A 19,856-nucleotide genomic window follows, 5' to 3' on the forward strand; every position below is an offset into this window, starting at 1 on the left:
CCTCTGAGTGGTACCAACATGAGGTGAGAAGGGTCCTTTGCTTGGGGGGGAAACCAGACAGGGAGGGTTTTGTTGGACTTAGCAAGGCTGCCCAGCCTTTGCAACGTGGAGTTTGGGGGAAGGAGGGCCACCTGGCACAAGAAGCCATGGAGCCTTCTGGAAGGAAAAAGCTAGTTAACACAGTGGCCTCCCCTGGGATTTAACTCAGATGACCTGCTGTGTGTGTAGCTTGGGGCTCCCACAAAGACCTAGGAGCAGGAGAGAGAAAGAAGCCCAGGCAATGAAATGGCTCCGGGGATAGGGCTTCCAGATTTAACAAATGACAACGCTTCTCATTTAAATCATCTTGCCTGTTCCCTATGCAGGGTTGTAGGACGAAATAAATGACGAATGACTGTTTATTATAAATACATCCCATTCGGTAATTGGGATATACTTATACTGAAAAAGTGTAGGTTGTTTGTCTGATGTTCACATTGAACTGGCCGTCCTCTGTCTCACCTGGCAACCTACCTAATACCTAGTGGGGTGTGGAGGGTGCCCGGGGTTTAGGTTGCTGAAGAGGGGGCCGAGCTGGGGGGTCCGTGTGCTGGGAATGTGCAGGCTGAGCGAGGATGAGGGGTTACTAGAGTTTTAAAAGTCGAGATATCATTTACTTCTATTTTTGTCTGGTCTGTAACACACTGCCATTTGATTAGTTCCGAGAACCACCGGGGCCCAGAACAACCAAGGCTGTTCCTTGGTATCGTGAGGCCAGGGACCAGCAAGACCGGGGAGGAGAACCAAGGCACTTGGCAAACTGGCCTAAGCAAGCCCTTGAGTGCTGGAGACAAAGACCACCCAACTTGCAGAGCCACTGAATTCAAAACGAAGTATCTTTTCTGGCATGTACATTTGTGCTCTTGCACAGAACCTTTAAGGTCATTTCAGTAGTTTAAAAGGAATGTTAATGAGGGTTTACCTAAAAATTACCAGGCGTATTTTAAGGGAAGCAGAAGCCCCAAAGGCGAGCCTGTCGCAGGGCCGTGTTGGAAGGACTGGGGGCAGGGTTGCAGAGTGGCTGATTCTGCTGCCTAATGTCGGAAGCAGCCCCGATCTTGTTGCGCGGGAACTCCTCGCCCTCTTTCACGGGCCACGTGGCTTGGGTGTGGCTGGTGCCCCAGCTCCGAGGCAGGATTTTACCCCGGCCTGAGCGAACCTGCTGGCCCTAGCGATTGGTGCAGAGGTTGGTGTATGTTGGCAGTTTGTTGGCTGAAGTTTGCTTCCTTCTTTTTTGGGTGGTGGACGTGGGCAGGGAGACTACTGGGAACGAGAGGCTGGTTTTCCACTGGAGTCGGGGAGCTGGTAGAAGTCTCATGCTACTGAGTTCCCCACGTGAAAAAACCTGCTGAAGAAAGGAGCCGAAGGAGAGGAAATTAGTGCCAAGACGGAGATTTCTGACGGTATCATTTTTTCCCCTTACAGCTGAAAACAACAGAAAGCACCGCTAGGATTGAACAGGTATCTATTTCTAAGGCCCGCCGGTGCTCTCTGAAGCATTTAGAGAAATGAGCTAATTACTCAGGGATTTCATGGGAAGTGCGTTTTCTTGGCTTCAGCAACTTAGGCCATTGGCTGCCGCTGCCCTTCCCCCCGCTGCTGGCTCTGGGGGCATGCTCTCTGTGTGGCCCGTGAACATGGCCACAAGCAGAGCTTGTAAGAACTTTTCTGTGTATCGATTACACTTCCACTGAAGAGCACACCAATAACAAAGCTTAATGAATTTTTACAAGTGGGTTGAGAAATAAAATGCTTTCAACTCTCAGAGAGCCCCCCTCATGCCAAGAAGAAGAAGTTAATTATGAAGGAAAACCCCAGCGTAGTGGCTGCCAGATTTCTGCTTGGTGTCTGAGAATTTCCATTCACCATGCAGCAGGTAAAGACTTGGGATTCAAAGACAGGCCTGTCTGACCTGGGAGACTGGAAAACAACATCAGACAGGAACTCTAAAAATCAAGGTTTTCTTGCGCCTCTGTGTACTTACTCACAAGCTCCTGGTTTGGGGGTCTCTGCTTACATTTGCTGAATAAAAATATAATTTCCTTACTGGGCCCTACAAAGCTCTAATGATCTGATCTCCTCTGGGGAGTCCTCAACACACGTCCCCTTCCCCATCCATCCTCCTCCTCCACAGCTGGACTCAAAGCCCCCACACTCACTGCTGCCCCAGGGCCCTCGCACCTGCTGTGTCCACCGCAGCCTGAAGGCCCATCCCCGGATCTTCCCATGACTGGCACCTCCTTATCTGTCAAGCTCCAGCCCAACCCTCAGAGATGCCCTCCCCGAGCGCCCTCTCTACGGGAAACCCAGGGCAGGTAGTGTCCTGTCTGCCTTGCTGTGCCCAGTCAGCTGGCAGCCTGGGAGAGCAGAGAGAGAAGTTAACAGAAAAACAAAAGAATGTGGCAAGTTTCCTGTTGGGAAGTCTACGGGTGGGGAAGCTTTGCTGGAGGTCATTCAAGGCTGGGGGGCATTGCTGCCGGTGGTGCTGCACCTCAGTGGGACAGCTTTGTGGATAACCCGGGGCTGTGGAGCCCCCTACAGTTCAGGTCACAGCTCTGCGCCTCACCCCCAAGTAGCCTGGTGAAGATGACCAACCTCCTCCCCACCCCTGTTCCCTTCTCTCTAGGACGTTAGGACTGCCTACCTCATAGGGTTTGGGTGCGAATTCAGTGAGTTAATTAACACATCTAAGTGCTTAGCAGAATGTCATGCCTGTACATGATAACACCATATAATGTCTTTTATTATTACTTATTTTTATGGATTTGGTTCCCAAGTAAATGTTCTTAGATGAGGAAGGTTGAGTTCTTTCTTTTTTAAAAAAAGATTTTATTTATTTATTTCTCGAGAGAGGGGAAGGGAGGAAGAGAGGGAGAGAAACATCAATGTGTGGTTGCCTCTCGAGCACCTCCTACTGGGGACCTGGCCTGCAACCCAGGCGTGTGCCCTGACTGGGGATTGAACCAGCTACCCTTTGGTTTGCAGGCTGGTGCTCAATCCACTGAGCCACACCAGCCAGGGCATAAGGTTAAGTTCTTTGGTGGCAAGTTTCGCTTTTGTTCTGTATTTTGTCATCTGGTTCCTCCCAATTTCTAGATTTCCGTTGGTTCTTGGTGGCCCAGCGTCCATGGCACGCCCTTGGTACCCTGACAGGCAATGGTGATGGCAAAGGAAGCTAAGCTTCTGGGGCATTGGTTGTTATTCAGAAATGAGCGAGGCTCTGTGGCTGAGGTGGTCCTTCAAGCATTGCATCACAGTGCCCCGTGGGGTTTGAAGGCTTCAGATGCTAACATTGCCTCTCATGGACTGGACAGAAAGTTTCAGAGAATTGGATGTTTTCCCCAAACTCCACACTTGGTGGCGATGTTCACCACACGGGAGGATCACTGGGGTCTTATACAGGGTCCGGCAAAGGAGGTTTCCAGTCGTTTGTGTGGAAAACAGTACAATCATTAATAAGTAATAATACAAGAATAATCTCTGTGTTTCGTGTACTCACACCTGTAAGCCTACGTGTGCCCAGTGCTGTATTCCCTTTGGTTAGACGTGAACTCATATTTTAGTGTGTCAATGGGATCACTTATTCATTGGATGCATATGTATATATATGTTTTGGGTTTTCTTTAGAAAGAGTGGTCGGGGTGGGCATCTCTGAAGGTTGCGCTGGAGCTTGAAGGATAAGGAGGTGCCAATCATGGGAAGATACGGGGATGGGACTTCAGGTGGCAGCAGACACAGCAGGTGCAAGGGCCCTGGGGCAGGAGTGAGTGTGGAGGCTTTGAGTCCAGGTGGGGAAGGAGGATGGATGGGGAAGGGGGCGTGTGTTGAGGACTCCCCAGAGCCACTCAGATCATCAGGGCTTGGTGGGGCGGGTAAGGAAGTGACACTTTATTCAAAGCCAAGGAAGAGTTTTGAGGAGTGTGATGTGACCTGCTTTATGGTTTTAAAACAGTTGCCAGCTGCTGCTGTGTGGAGGATGGGCTTCAGTGGAGGTGAGCACCGGCAGATCTTTCCAGCCAGCGAGGCTAGAGCATGTTGGAGCCCCTCCCTGCTCGACAGAAAAACATCCTAGTTGAGCTCAGAAGTTCAATTTGAATAAGGACAATAGGCAAAGATTTCTAGAGACCCAGGGAATCAACGGCTGCAGTTACTCTGCCTTGGGGAAAGGGGTGGAAAGTGAATGTAACCTAGTACGTGCATTAAAGTCGTGATGTGCTTTTAGTCCCCCAAACGAAGCATTTTCAACCTGACCATCCCACTGCTTCAAACGTTGTGTGGAAGGTGGCCGGGGAGGAGGCAGTGCCAGCCCACCAGGCAGGGTTGTTCCTTCTCGGAGAGGGATGGTTCCCCGGGTTGCCTCCGACTTTGGGAAAGGATATTAGCAAGCCAGGAGATGGATTGTGCTTCTTGGTTTTTATGACGTCTCTATGGAAACCCTGCTAGGAACATCTGGACCCGTGAGCTGTAGAATTACGCCTTGGAGTCTCCCTGCACAGCAGCCTACACCTCCGATGTCATTGGGTCATGGCCCCACTGTCCAAACTGCTTCCACAAGACGCACTAGGGCATCGGGGTTGGACTTGGGAGTGTGGTTTGGGCAGCTTGAGTTCGAGTCTCTGCTTCTCCACTTGGAGCTGAGTTTTCACAGACCTCTCTGAGTTGCAGATGTCTTGTCTTTAAGGTAAGGGCGATAGTAGTATCCACCTCATAGGGTTACTGCAAGGCTCAAAGAAGCAAATGCCCATTAGCAGTTAGCACAGTTCCCGGCCTGGGGGCAGCACTCCACGCAGGCAGACACGGGAGAGTACTTTCGGCTTCGTGTTATGCTCTTTGAAAGCCTCCTATGCCCTCTCTGTCTAAAAGGTGGTCCCCAGACAGCAGCCACATCCCCTGGGAAACTGTTGTAGTCAGGAACGCCGAATCTCAGCCTCCACGCCAGACCTGCTGAATCAGATTCCACCCTTGAACGAGATCCCAGGAGATTCTTGTAGGTGCTTTGCATTTGGAAGTGCTCTCCAAGCCAAAAAGTGTAGAGGAAAGAGAGTAGGATCAGTTTGCATTATGGGAACCCGCTGGCAGCATCAATCATATTGGTGCAAAAAGACGTCAGCAACAGCACACAGAGTGACGGCGACCCTAACTAGGTGGGCATTCTTGCACAGCTGCATAAGCCCCCGGGACTGAGTGTGTTCATCTGTAAAATGACTCACCTGTTTTAGAAGTTTGTTGAGAGAATAATTGAAATAATGTGAAGACTGATATCAAAGGGTGAACAGTTAGTTACTTTTATCCTATTTACATAGAAAAAGGACATCATAAGTCCTATAGCTGTTAGCATAATTTTTAAAGACCCCGACTCTCCATTTTCCACATTTGCTCTCTGAGTGGCAGTGGACAAGACCTGTTATTTGGTGCCTTGATTACAATAATGCAGAGTGGCAGTGGCCCTGGGACTGGTATTTTCAGAACCTAAACGGGGGAGTTTTGTAGTTTGGCTAAAAGACACTACCCTAGAAAAGACGGGCATGGTGGCAATGGGGATGTTTGTGCCACTTGCCAAATAGTCAGAATTGCAGCGTGACATACGATCGCGCAGAAGTCACCAGGTCGCTTCTAGGTGCTGAACATTAGTGTCACCCAGTTAGCAGCCACAAAAGCCTTTTATTTATCTCCAAACATCTCCAAGCAAGAAACATGATATTGTCCACATCAGCAGGACGTCAAATACAATAAAACCCGTAATCTATTCCAGCACAAGAAAAACGCACAATTGTACACCGGAGTCACAGCGCAATAGAAGAACCCACGGTGTGGGGGGAGCGGGGACAGCCAGAAAGCACAGCGTGACGTTTTCCAGGGCAGGAAGGGGTCCCACGGCCACACGCAGCATGCGGGGCTCCATAGTGCGAGCCGGCCAATCTCGCCCTGTGCGTGTGGGAACGGACTGCTTTCCTCGATAAGGTGTAGCCATTGATAACAGGATCACCCCAACTTTAACAACATGTCACGCCAAAGGAGCAGTAACCCCCCGATTCTCTTTTCTAGATAACATCTTAGGAAATTGTGGGATAGAGACACAGTTGTCATGAGCAAAAGCAGAGCTTCTGAGAAAGTCACACGCATTCCCACGACTTCTCAAACAACCTGCGCCTACTGTGAAGCAACCTCTTGATACACAGCCCCTCCCATCCATGCTGCTGGTTTTCAGGGGGAGGCTGGTGAGGGGTGTGGGGGTTCACAGAGTGACCGACAGGACAGAGTAGCTTCTTTAATAAGAAGTTCTTTGTGTGGGGGACACTGCTTTACTGTAAATAGGATAATAGAGCAGAAACTCAGGGCTCTTAGGAAGTAAGGGCAAAGCCATTGAGCAGCTGGCAGCCGGAGGTCAAGGGCTGTAAAAGCTTTGCTTGGGAGAGCTTTGAGTCACCCTCCCATTAGTGAGAATCCTCGCGTCTGGTCCCAGCCGAAGCACGAAGATGTGGTAGGGCAGGACACCGGCCTTGCACACCCTGGGTGCCTGGGCCTCCCCTGACTCCCCCCGGGGGCGGGGGGCTGCGGGGGAAATCAGAGTTTATGTGTCACCCACATTGGGATCCTTCCAGAGAGCCCGTTATGCACCACCTCCCTTTCAGAGGATTTGTAAGCTCAGAACCAAAAGGCTGGTCACAGGTTGGCACAGGGTGTTTACTCCTCTCTCCTTCTTTCTAAACACCTTGGCTGGAAGGAGGGTCCCATGTGACCAGACACATTCCCACGTCCGCGCCCCCAGCGTCCTACCCCAAGTTCAGGCCCTGCAGCCGCACAGAATCTCCCTGGAGGTGTTCCTCAGCTCTGGGCTGCGGAAGGCGTAGATGAGGGGGTCAAGGACCGGGTCGCACATGATGAGCACCAGGTAGGTGTTGAAGTGGGCGGCGTAGCAGACGCAGTAGGGGTTGGTGGGGCAGGCGATGATGAGCACCAGATGGATGAAGAAGGGCGCCCAGCAGACCACGAAGACGCCCAGCAGGAGGGTGATGGTGACGGTCCCCTTGAGACAGGAGGGCGGCGGCGGGGCGGCCCCTGGCGGCTGGGGCAGGGCGGCGATGCGCCGCATGTGCAGCCGGGCGAACAGGAGCATGTGCACGTAGAGGGTGGCCATGAGCAGCAGCATGGCGAAGAACAGAGTGACGAGGCACACGATGCCCGCCTTGCTCTCGGAGTAGACGATGAAGAGCACCCCGCAGATGCCGCAGCCCGCCCAGATGGCCACGATCAGGGCGCGCGCCTTCCTCACCGTCATGATGCTGTGGTAGCGCAGTGTGTAGAAGATGGTGACGTACCTGTCCATGGCGATGGCCAGGAGGTTGCAGATGGACGCCACCAGGGAGATGCAGATCATGGAGTCGAAGACGTTGTCCAGGTGCTGCAGGAACCGGTCCTCGAAGACCGGGACGTGGCTGTTGACCACGGCGATCACGACGGTCTCCAGGGCGTTGGACACGCTCACCAGCATGTCCGCCACGGCCAGGCTGCACAGGAACAAGTACATGGGCGAGTGCAGGTTGCTGTTGCGGGCCACGGCCAGGATGACCAGGACGTTCTCCAGCAGGCTGACGATGCCCAGCACCAAGAAGACCTCGGGCTGGATGAAGACCTGCTTGCAGAACCCCCCGCTGCTGTGGTTGTCCGGGGCAGGGGCCAGGAGGTGCTCTGAGCTGTTAGGCAGCGTGGGCTGGGCAGACAGCAGGCAGCAGAAGGCGTCTGTGGCCGACAGGTGGGCTGAGCTGGGCGGGGCATCTGCAGGGCCATAGGGGCAGTGAGGGGGCAGGTGGGTGCTGCCGCTGCTGCTGCTGCTCTCAGAAAAGGGGAGGATCCCCTCCAGATTCCTGCTGTGGACGCTTGTCCGGTATAGACTTGGGTTTGTTCTCCCAGAACGAAAGGATGGGGAGAGAGACACACAGACAGACAGACAGACGGAGAGAGAGTGAGTCAGCTGGGAGACACACAGAGGACTTGGCCCTGCCTCTCCAAGGCCAGCCGTTCAATACTTACTCTTTCCTGCTGTCTTCCTCCTCTCTGCCCCTTAACCGTCGCCCCCTCTCCCACCCCCACTTGGGAACAGATAGCCGGCCACTGGTTGCTACAGGTATGGCTCTTTTCATAGCAAGACAGGGACGTAGTACCTCTTGGCGGAAGTGAGGGGAGAACACTCAGTGTTCCTACACTGGCTGGAGGCGAGCGACTCCTACTTCATCTTCAGCGCAGCGAAGTGACCACTGCGTGCCCACTCGAAGCCCCTCTGACTGCAGCAGGTACCAGCTCCTGGCTCAGGCAGCGGGATTGAAAAGCAGACTGGTGCCCCCTGCTGGCCAGACTGCGCCTCTGTTTGCGGGCTCTTCCGAGCAGTTTGTCATGGAGACTGCGGTGGGTATGGTTCATTCATTTACTCCTTCCTTGGTTCATTTTCAAGTAAACGTTTACTGAGCACCTACTATGCATCAGGTCTCTGCTGCATGCGTTATATTGTGGTGAGCAAGACAGACATGCCGCCCCTGTGTCCCCTGGGCTCAGAGTCTGGGTTGGGAAGACGAGAAACCAGAGACTTGTATTTCAGAGTGACACAGGCTTGGATTGGAAGCCAGGGGACTGCTGGGGCATGGAGCGGGGCCCTAGCTTGAATGGTTGAGGAAGTTCTCGGGGGAAGGAGCGTGGAAGCTTTGACTCCGAGGAAGAAGAGGCCGCCCAGTGGTGAGGAAGGGGCTGGGGTCGAAGGGAGAAGGAGTGGTTCTTAATGCTGCCATAGGATGGGGGTGCAGGGACCTGCCCAGACTCTGGGATGAGTGTCACCCGGGGCGAGGACCTGGGCAAACGTGTGTTCACGTCTGCCAGGTGAGTAGGGGCATAGCCGGGGCTTGGGGCTGTTGAAAGGAAGCTCGGTGTTTTTGAAGAAATTGAAGTAGTTTGGTCTGGCTGGAACCTGGAGCTGGGAGACACAATTTGAGAAATCCGGCTGCAAAGGTGTTTTTTTTCCTTTTTCTTTTTTTAAGGTGAGAAGTGCCTTTTATAAAAAGGATGGTGTTAGCCTTCTTTGTGGTGGGGGGCTGTGGACCAAAGGGCTTTAGGCAGGGCAGGGCTGAGGTGGGTCTGCCTTTGGAAAGACTCCTGGCTGCAGGTGCAGACTGGATCGGAGGAGGAGGAGCGAGGAGCCTGGAGGCCAGGGCTGCGCAGACCCAGAGCGAGATGACGGTGCCCTGAAGCAAGGGTGGACAGAGAATGTGGGAGGTGGCAGCCTGGAGACTCGAGAGTAGTTGAGACTGGGACTGCAGGAAAGGGATGCAGGGAAACACCCCCACCTCCTTCTCAAGCACCAGGCAGGATGGAGGCGATCTTTGAGCTGGAAAATGTTAAAGGCAGATTTCAGCTGTTGGCTGGAATATGGCAGGTTTGATGCTGCACACAGGGTCACACAGACCCTGGAAGCACTGAGTCCCCTTGCACCTACACACATACATGCAGACACACCCGTGCAGACACACCCACACACTCCAGATGGGCCAAGGAGCCATCTAATCATCCCCTAACTCTGTCAGTCAGTGTGCGTGTGTGAGTATGACATAGGAGACATGTGCACATGGAAACAGAGGGACGTTTGGACTATTTATAAAACATGGAGTGGAGAGATCTTAGTAAGATGGGCAACCCCCAAGTCAGTGCAGACAAAAGCACTGTAAGCCAAGTCGAAGACACGCAGGAAGAAACATTCGCCATAGGCAAAATTACTGCCCCTCATAGAGAACCACCACTTTCAGGTTAATGAGACAAAGATGGGTCACCTGTTAGATAATTGGGCAGCAGATGTGACCAGAAGTCCACTGAACAGGAAATGCAAATGGCTAATAAACATGAAAAGATGTTCAGCCTTCAGGGGAGTCGGGGAGGTGAAAATCAGACAGAGACTTTGGTACCATTTCGAGTGATGAGAATTCAAAAGATGTCGAACTCAGGAGAGAATGTTGGGGGAAGAGCACCTTCAGGTCCCCCCAGTGTCTGTGACAAGTCTCACCATTCGGCGGGGCTCACTGACATAAAAGCCACGCTGGGGGCGGAGCTCAGTCTACACACCGAAGGGAGGGAGAAATGCCACTTCTGTCCATTTTCAACAGAGCAACTTCTGATGCTAAACCAGCCACCTTCCAGGTTGGGGAAATAAAACACAGTCTTAATCCTTTTGAGGCTTCTCCTGCCTCCTCACCTTCGGGGCCATCTCTAGAGGTGTCTTTATGGGGTCTTGGTCTGTGGTTTTGGGGCCCAGGTCTTACCCAGACCACAGAGCCGATTGGGTGTCTTCCCTGCTCTGTGGTTGGAACACACTGAGCTGGGACATCTCTCTCTGCGCCCAGCCCCTGACTCTGTGCGTCCTGTACAGAGAGCAGGTGGGGCCTGGCATTTCACACCTGTGTCTCAGAGCCCCCTCCTTGCTAATGAGTGTTGATTTGGTCTTCTCTAAACACTGCTCCCGCTTACCTGGGGGAGCCGCACAGGTGCAGGACGACTTTTTAGTGGAATGAATTGGCTTTATTAGTAACAATCGCAAGACGGGATGGTCTCGTCAGTGTTAACCATATGTTGTTGGCACATGTGGGGGTGTCCAGTTTGTTTGCATCTCTTACAATAAACTGTAACAAGGAGATTCCTAAGCGATAATCCACCTGGACGTTCTGTCTTCCCCCAAGCTCTTCCTTTGCACACTTATCTTTCAGGACCCAGTTCAACTGTGAACCATTTTTTATAGCTGTCCTCGAACTTCACGCGGCAGTTTATTCCTCCTCTTCCACTCACCCCAACAGGGCGGGTTCGTCACTCCTCCCTCACTCTCAGGACTTGCAGAATGCCACATCCTTAGAGGTCAGATCCCAGGCCAACAAAAGGGGGCGGCATTGTCCAGAGGCCCTGTTAGAAACAATGAGACTTGGTCATCGATCTTAATTGTTTTTCAGGAGGTGCTGCCTCTAATACCTGCATTCCCCGCCCCCAGGCCCCTTGCCCACCTCTGTTTTCAGCTGCCTCTTGCTGGACAGTTCCCTCTGAGCTCAGTTTCTACTCTCTCTGCCAGGTCCCAAGCCCAGGGCCCCACCCACATTCTGCCCCAGGATCTTCCCTGATGTAGGGGAGGGGTGGTGGCCCTCCTAGCTGGGTCAAGTTCAGCTTGGAAGAGGGGGGGAAGTGAAAACCACCTGGGGCAACCCCCAACTAATGAGACCTGGAGCCAACTGGTACTCTCCAGCCTCCTGGCCTTCAAATGGGCAACTGAGGTGCCTCGTGTGTTGTCCTCGTGAAATCGAGCCTCGTCACCTGCAGCGGCGACCTTGATAACACGTCCTTGGAGCCTCCCTCATAACTTTTATTCTGTCGATTGCTCTCACCCCCCACCCAGGAAAAAGTTTGTTGTCCTTTCTTTTTCTGTTCTTGGAGACAGAAACTTTAAGTGAAATGTATTAAAAAACTTTATCTATCTCATTGGGGAAGATACCACCTTGACATTTTTGAAAGAGGGGAGTGTGCCACAGCCTCGGGGACTTCCCCAACAAGTTCTGTGCGTCCCAAGTGAGCGGTAGGCAAGTAAAGGGATTGGAAGTAAGAGTGCAGAGAGGTCCAGGCCGCACCTGCCGTCTGAGGTGGGAAACGGGAAGTCAGGGCAAGAACGAACATTACCGAGGCCCCTGGCATGCGGGGCCCGGTGCTGAAGTCTGTAGAGGTGAGAATTAAAATGACTCGATGCGACAGCCTTATCACGAACGTTGCTGTTGCTCTTATGGACGAGGGCACAGAGAGTTCAGTAATTCCCTGAAAGTCACACAGGTAGAGGATGATCCCTGGCTGCCGAGCTGGAGCGCTCGCCCCCAATGTTGTAACGCCTCTGCAGGTCTTGAAAAAAGCTGTTTGCACCCCAGCTGCGGGGACCAGGATTTGGGGAGAGTTCCAGTCCCTGGGACAAATGGCGAGGGCCAGCCAGGACCCAGGCCTGTACAGAGCAGGGTTTGGGGTGCTCCCAGCAACGAGCACATACAAGCTTGGATCCGAGCTACCCCACAACGAAAGGGCTCGATGGTGGAGAGAACTTATAAGACTATCCTGAAACTATTTTAAACACCCGTAAGAAGTGTGTACTCGGCCTACATTCTCCCATAGTGTGGCCAGCCCTGTTCAGCAGTGTCATTCTCTCCGTAGTAATAAAAATCCCAGCAATAGTTCAAATCAGGCCCATGGCTGCCCGGCAGGGCCTGCGTTTCCCAGCCTCCCTTGCAGCAGGATGGCCTCTGTGGTGTGAACAGAAGCAAGAGCAGCGCTTTTCTGTCGTGCTGTCTGAAGTGAGGAGCACAGCCCTGGCCGCGTGGCTCAGGCGGCTGGAGTATTACCCTGGACACCAAAAGGTTGTGGGTCCGATACCCGGGCAGGGCAACTGAGCGATGTTGCCCTCTCACATCAGTGTTTCTTTCTCTCTCTCCCTAAAAATCAACAAAATATATCCATGGATGAGGATCTAAAAAAAAAAGTGGTGAGCGTATTCTCCCTTGACCCCGGCTGGCTGTTTATAAGGATGGGACAGAAGAACAGTAGTCCACTTTGGCCCAGGAATGGAACCCATACGGTACAAATGGCCAAAGTGCCTCATTTGCTTTGAACCTCTTCCTTCAGGACTGTTCCATGAGAGAGAAGTACACTCCTATAGTCACGCACTGCAGACACATTCTGACCAATGACAGACAGCACGTACAAGCGCGGTCCCGTAAGATTATCGTGGAGCTGGAAGATTCCTACTGCCTAGCGATGTTGCTCATAGCCATTGTCACGTCATCGTGCACGGCGGTCCTCGGGTGTCCGTGGTGATGCTGGTGTGAACAGACCTACTGTCTGCCTGTCGTGTGAAAGTGTAGCACCTACAATTACGTACAGCATGTAACACTCAATAATAATAATAATACGGATAAACGACTATGTGATGGTTCGCGTGTTTACTATACTATACCTTTTATCATCACTGTAGTGTGTATTCTTTCTATTTGCACAAAGTTTGCTGTAAAACAGTGTGCCCTGCAGCCGACCGTGGCCTCACGGGTCTTGTGTCTCCTACGTCTCTTAATTGCATGATTTTCTCCTGCGCTTATTTACCCTCCTGTGGTTTTGTGCAGCGACCCCCCTGCGGGCTGGCAGCCCAGGAGCAACAGGCCGTGTACACAGCCTTGGTGTGTTGTGGGCAGGACTTCCTGGGGTGTGTCAGTGTGCTCTGAGGGATTCGCCCATCGTCGAAACAGCCTGGCGTCGCATTGCTCGGCACACAGCCGCACCATTGAGCGGCACAGGAGTACGTTTTGTGTCAGTAAAAGTTTGGGCCTTGTTGCGCGGCAGCCCTCTGGATTGTTCCCGGACTAACACACAACTATTGTACTGGGGCGCGATTTTACTTCCCCACTGGCAAGCAGGGGAAGGATGGGATGGTTCTTCGATGTACCCACCATTACACAGTTTCGGAGTGGCACCTGCGTGCCTGGTACCACGCCAGGGGCTGGTGACACAAAGATGGGAAGACCCGGTCCCTGCCTCCATGAAACTCCTGGTCCCACTGCGGTACGAGAGGACGCACCGGCCTGCGACAGAGGTGCCAGAAAGCATGCAGGGAGCTGAGCCCGTCGGGGCTTGGTAGAGGAGGTGCAGCCGCTTTAAGGCACATGCAGTGCCCACAGCCTCGGCTGGTGTGCGTGGCCCGCACAGAGCCCGCACGACGTGGTCGGGCAGTGACACTGCCCTTGGCTGCCCTCGCGCGGGAGGATTTACGTGGCGAGCTAGGAGCCCCCCGTGAAGTAGTGGCCTGTGCGCTTAGGGGAGCTCTCCGAAGATGGACAGGCTTCTATTCCTGCCAAAGCTGTGGAGGCTGTGTGGCTCCCCCTGCTCCCCCTCCCCACCACAAGTTGTGCGCAGCCTTCTTCCCAAGGAACCTACAGGCCCTACAGGAGCGGAAGGACCCCTAGCAGTGGATCTGAAGTGGTTTAAATGAAAACAAAAAGGGATTTGCTTTTTGTCTCACATAAGGGAATTTCAGGGGTTTACAGATTCATATATATCTGGATTCAAGGCTCAATGAATGTAACAAGGACCCAGGTGGTATTAGCTCCTGCTGCCATAGCAAAATACCATAGACTGGATGGCTTAAACAAAGAAAATTTTCGTGACACTTTTTGGTGGCTGGAAGGTCTAAGATGAAGGTCTGGCAGGGTTCACCTGCTGGTGAGAGCTTTCCTCCTGGCTCGTCGATGTGGCTCCTTGCTCTGTCCTCACACAGAGAGCCAGCTGCCAGCAGCTTCAAGTCCAGTAGATATAAGACTCCCAGATCACCTCTCCCTGCATCTGATTGGACAGGGCACACAGGCCTGAGCCAACTGCCGTGGACAGGGAAATGCAATGCCTGGATTGGCCAGGGCTGAGTCATATGCTCAACTCCTAGAACTGGGAGTAAAGGGTGATTTCCTTGAGGGAAATGTGGTTCTGTCCCCAAACGAGGTTGCGCGTCAGGCCCAATCCAGGTGCACTGCAATAATGAAAATCATCAATTAACTATCTTTACACTTTTCTCATTGCGTCAACTAGGAGAGGGTTTTAGGAGAACCAAAGAGGGGTGTGACCGACTGAATGGCTCACAGGTGAAATCATGTTTGGACTTCAAGACAGTGAAAGCATCTTCTGGGAGGTTGAGGGCAGATTGGATTTGTTGCTTTTTCTGGTTTTGGGAACAAGCTTTGCCACAGGTAGCTGTATGACTCTGGGCTGGTTACTATAGCTCTCCTTGCCTCAGTTTCCCTGTCTATAAAATGGCTATAATTATAGTGCCTGGTCCATGGGGTTTTCATGAGGATGACGTGATTTCATTGACATTGTCTATAAAACTCTCTATCATGAGTCAGTTCCTACTCAGAGCCCTGGTAGGAAGCCCCAACAGGTGGCACATAAGGCCCAGCGGAAGGAGGGACAAGTACTAACCCACTGGGCAAGTGAGGATCAGCTTTTCCTGTGAGCTCCCCGCATCCTCCTTCGGGGGCCAGGCCAATGATCTTCTCGGCGTCGTTCCAGTGTTAGCACACATGCTGCCGAAGCGCCCACTGGAGGGGAAGCAATGCGGGGAGACCGGAGAAGGTACTGTGTTCCTCCTTCTTGGAAAAGCATCTGGCACTCGGTAAATACTTGTTGAACGGGTGAGTGTTTGTGGATGTGCAAAGGGAGACTTGAAATATCACTGTGTGTTCTGGTCTCGTGTGGCTGGGCTGGTATCGACAGAGTTCAGAAGGGGTTCGCGCTTTCCCTGAGTGGCACCTTTGCAGAAATGTGTTTGATTGTGTGGTACAAGCTGTAATGCATTTTCAGAGTTTCTCCCAGTGGTTGGCAGGTGTTCTCTCTCCTTTCCGTTTTGGGAAGCGCAGGTGCCAGATGTGTGAGTGGAAGAGAGTCGTGTTTAGCTGGCCAGAAAAGAACCCATTAGAGGTGTTTTGGGACCTGATTGCCAGATTAGAAACACCTTTTTCCTAAGTGAAAACCCAGCAAAATAACTGGTGTTTCAAAGTGCTCATGTGGTGGGGGTAGCCTGCTTTCCTGATGCATTTCTGTGTTTTTAGATGTTTCTAAACGGGGACTGTTGAGGCTTCAAAAGCTATCAGGCAGGAGCAGATGGGCGTAGGGACGAGGGCTGGGGCAGCGTGCTGTCTCTCCTGCCAGGGGGTGAGGGACATGTGCTGCTGTGGCTGTCCTGTGTGAGTTTGTCATGGCCACATGTCTGAGACAGGTGCTTAGCTCAGCCTGGAGCCCACAGTCCCAGGGTCAGGGTTTAAGGCCAGGTGACCAGGTACAGTAGGATGCCCGGTACTTCAGCGAGGACAGACGGGTGGTCTGGGCAGGGCTGAGCACGCCCCCCACCGTGCTTCTGTGAGGCTGTCGTGGACATGCAGGGAGATGAGGGAGTGCCCAGTCCTGGGCTGGCACGCAGCAGGCAGGGGGTGTGTTCTGTTGCAGGGCACGGAAAATGACTGTTCTCACCCATGACGACGTCTGGAGGTAGATGCTGGCTCAGCAGCTCCAGGGCTCCCATCTCTACAACACTCTTGGTGTTGCTCTCCTGTGGGCTCGCTGGGGGCCACGTGATGGCAGCAGCTCCACGTGTCACATCTACAGCAGGGAGAAGAAGGAAGCCACCGGGGCTTGTTCCCCTTTGTGAGGAAAGGCCCCTCTTTCTTCACAAGTGTCCCCCAGTGGAATTATGATTACGCCTCAGTGGCTGGAGCTGGGGCATGTGCTTGACCACAGCTGCAAGGGAGGCTGGAGATTAGGGTAAAGGATCACATGATTGACCATCTTGAGCCCATTGCCCCCTTCCCCCACCCCAAGGATGATGTCACAGCCTGAGTTCTCCGGAAGCAGGGGCTGAGATGCAGTTGGGTTCACAGGATGCTAGTTAGGGGTCAATGCCTCTGGAAGGGGAGGGGAGAGAGTGGGACCAGGCAGAGGAAGGAGTCGGGCTCAGTGCAGACCTGACAGCTCTCAGCCTGCCTTGGGGCGCTCTGGAGCATATATGGCACCTCCACAGCATCCCTATTGGGCCGGAGTGGCCGGGCCTTCCCACCCACCATGTGGTTGGTCATTGGATGTGGGCCCGGCAGGAAGAGGCGGTTGCCTTAGGCTAGACAGCATTCTGTAGCTGAGGCAAGTCCTGGCGGAATTATAGCTGGAGGCCTCTCGCTCTCAACCAAGGCAAGTCCTTCTTTGAAGGGAGACCTGGGCGGTGCAGCTCCTTATTGCCCCCAAAGAACAGGGAACTATGTGGTGGCCACTGTTGACAGGGGTGTTTCCAGTGTGTGCACCGGGCACTGAGTTTCACCATGTGGCCGCTACTGTGGGAGAGCCGTTGAGGGCATGTGCGTGGTCCGGGCACCCCTCATAGAAGGACCCCTGACTGCTGTCTGCCTACCTGAGGGTGCTGACCGCGGCACTTCCTGTGACTAAGGTGCTGGGAGGGTGGGTGAGGAGCGCAGAGGCCCCATTCCTCACTGCCCAAGGATGAGCTGCCAGTGGGGGCCCGGGCCGGGGAGGGACTCAAGGACAGCTCACCTGTGAGCTGCGTGGGAAGGCTGGGTGCACGTTCTGATGGTCTCAGTCCAATCCAGGGCTTTCTGACCGCAGTGGCCAGCCCCTGTGCTGTGTAACGGATTTTTTAAGAAGTCTTATTTATGTACTTTGTTTTGGAATCACTTTCAATTTACAGCAAAATTGAACAGACGGTACGGCGAGTCCCCACATACCTGTCACCCTCTTCCCCTCCGGTGCTAATGGGTCCTATCACCGTGGTGCCTTTGTTACAGCACCAGGGGACCGGCTCCAGCATGCCGCTACTCACTGAGCTCCCCATTTTCTTTGGATTTCACCAGTTTCCCATTTTCTCTCTGTTTCGGGATCCTGTCTAAGATAAACACACTGTGCCCTGGCCGGTGGGCTCAGTTGCGTGGAGCATCATCCGGTGCTCCGAGAGGTGGCGGGTTCAGTCCCCCAGCCAGGACACACACCTGGGTTGAGGCAGGCCCCTGGTCAGGGTGCATGCGGGAGGCAACCAATTGATGCTTCTCTCTCACGTCAATGTTCCTCTCCCTCTCTCTTTCCTTCCCTCCCCCTCTCTCTAAAATCAGTGCACATGCCCTTGGGCAAGGATTAAAAAGAAGACACCACATCCTATTAAGCTGTCACATCCTCTTCAATCTCTTTGAGGCTGTGACGGTTTCTTTGTTTTTCACGACCTTGACAGCTGTGAACATCACCGGGTGTTTGCTTGGCCACTCACTGAAGGGGGTGAATGTCATTGAGTTTTGATGACTTGTTTGGCCTGCGAGACCTTAACGGTTTTATGTGAATTTATTCTGGGCCTTAAGTCCCTACTTTTGCTCGTGGAGGGCCAAGGGGAGGGGATACACGAGCACTAATTAGCTGTAACACGGACGGAGGGCAGGTCCTTCAAGGCCATGTGGTCGTCTGTCTTCTGTTCCTTCCTATGCTCTCTTGCCCACCCCTCCTCCGCCAGACCCCACACTGCGGAGGGTCATCGGCCTCCTCTGCTGGCACACATCAGCAACTACTGCCCGTCCTCCCTCCCTCCCTCCTCCCCTCTCTCCCTCCCTCTCTCTCTTCCTCCCTCCCTCCCTTTACCACTCCCTCCCTCCCCCTCCTACCTTCATCCTTCCTTCCTTCCTGCTTTCTTGTTGTTCACCTACAGATTTTAATTTTTGTGTTTATGTACAAGTATATCAATATATTTATTTGTCTAAATGGCATGCGGAAGAAAATGAGCTCTATTTTTCAACTCGGTGCCCGAATACTTTAATACTGTGCACTGAATACATTTTTGTTTTCCAATTAATTGTAAGATTTATTTTTTACTCATATTTTAGGTTTCTAATATTTTCTATGCCTGTAAATCTCTATCTCTTTACATGTTTTTATTTATTGATTTTTGGAGAAATAGAGGAGTGGAGGGGGGTGGTGGGGGACAGAGAGAGGCGGAGAGCGAGAAACATTGACTGTTGTTCCACTTAGTGATGAATTCACTGGTTGATTCTTGTCTGTGCCCCGATGGGGAATCGAACCACAACCTTGGCGTTTCGGGGTGACGCTCTAATTGACTGAGCTACACGGCCAGGGACTTTGTATCCTTTGTTGAGGTACACACACCACAGCATTAATGATCGTAAAGTTTACAGTTCAATGGTCTTTAGTATTCAGGCAAACCTCGGTTCTCAAATGTCTCCCATCTCAAACAATTCGGTTCTCGACCAAGCTGTTCACAGAACAAACCCCTAGTCGTCAAACAAAACTTCAGTTCTCGACCCAACAAACCTTTCATGCTGATACCTGGGAAAAAATGATTTGGTTCTCGAACATCCTTCCAGAACGATTCGTTTCGAGAACCGAGGTCCCACTGTGCTCCCAAGGCTGTGCAGCCGTCACAGGATCTAATTCCAGAGCCTCCTCATCACTCCAAAAAGCACCCCCAAACCGACCAGCGGTCACTCCTCACTCGTTACTTCCTTCGGCTTCTGGCGACCACCGATCTGCTGTCTCTACGTGACAGTAAAAAATATACTCATCTGGGTCATTTTTAACTTTTGGATTCCAAAAGCCCCCATTTTCTCACTTTCTCATTTCTTCAAATTCAAAACCAAACCACCCCACCAACAATGGTAAATTTTCCTGTTTAAAATTGAGCATAAAAATTATAAGAACATTCAAAAAACAACAAACCCCTTAAATCTTTTCCTTTTAATCTCTTGAATTCCAGGGTAGCACTTATGATAGAGAATGAGTGATTGTGTCTTCTGAACACTTCAGTGTCAGAACAGGTCAGGGCGCTGGGTATGCCTGTGTTTAAAGAACACTTTTCCTCTGCATTCTGCTGGATCCTTTTTTGGAAACTGATGGCAGTAAACCAATTTGCTTCTCCAAGGCCACTTTCCTATGGCTGATCGCCAAATTGTAGCAACTGTAGCTCAAGTCGATGAAGCAAGTTTGCTGAGCATGGGACGAAGTGGTCCGTGCTGCCTAAGCCAATCACGACAGTCCTCCTCCCCTTTCGGTCACGGCCCAGGTGTGGGCGTGTGGCCCAGTTCTCGTCTGTGAGTCAGAAGGGGAAGTTGTCGGGGGCTACTGGTAATTATTTTCCTCCTTGGAAAGAGAAACAGCACATAAGCTGAAAGACTCTCGGCCTCTCCTAACTTGCTTTTGCTCGAGATACATTTTGGTGAAGAGACAGTGTC

The 19,856-nt window shown here is 52.4% G+C and overlaps 1 protein-coding gene across 1 annotated transcript; it reads right to left on the minus strand.

Moving 5' to 3' along the window:
- Positions 1-6,823: 6,823 nt before the first annotated feature.
- On the minus strand, positions 6,824-16,150 carry MC3R (melanocortin 3 receptor). Its single transcript, XM_024559814.2, has 2 exons — positions 16,099-16,150; positions 6,824-7,815 (listed from the first exon to the last, which is right to left on the minus strand). Exons 1-2 carry the CDS (start codon positions 16,148-16,150, stop codon positions 6,824-6,826), a joined length of 1,044 nt encoding a protein of 347 aa, XP_024415582.2.
- Between the last annotated feature and the right edge of the window lie 3,706 nt (positions 16,151-19,856).

The sequence above is a fragment of the Desmodus rotundus genome, chromosome 6 (assembly GCF_022682495.2).
Source record: "Desmodus rotundus isolate HL8 chromosome 6, HLdesRot8A.1, whole genome shotgun sequence".
Taxonomy (NCBI): Eukaryota; Metazoa; Chordata; class Mammalia; order Chiroptera; family Phyllostomidae; genus Desmodus; species Desmodus rotundus.

What these genes read in the sequence shown, in the direction of transcription:
- MC3R (XM_024559814.2), bottom strand. Translation starts at nt 16,150, where the DNA reads ATGGGAGCCCTGGAGCTGCTGAGCCAGCATCTACCTCCAGACGTCGTC. An exon ending in ACCTCCAGACGTCGTCATGG is followed by an intron (nt 7,816 to 16,098) that starts GTGAGAACAGTC and finishes ATGGCCCTGCAG; the next exon opens with ATGCCCCGCCCAGCTCAGCC.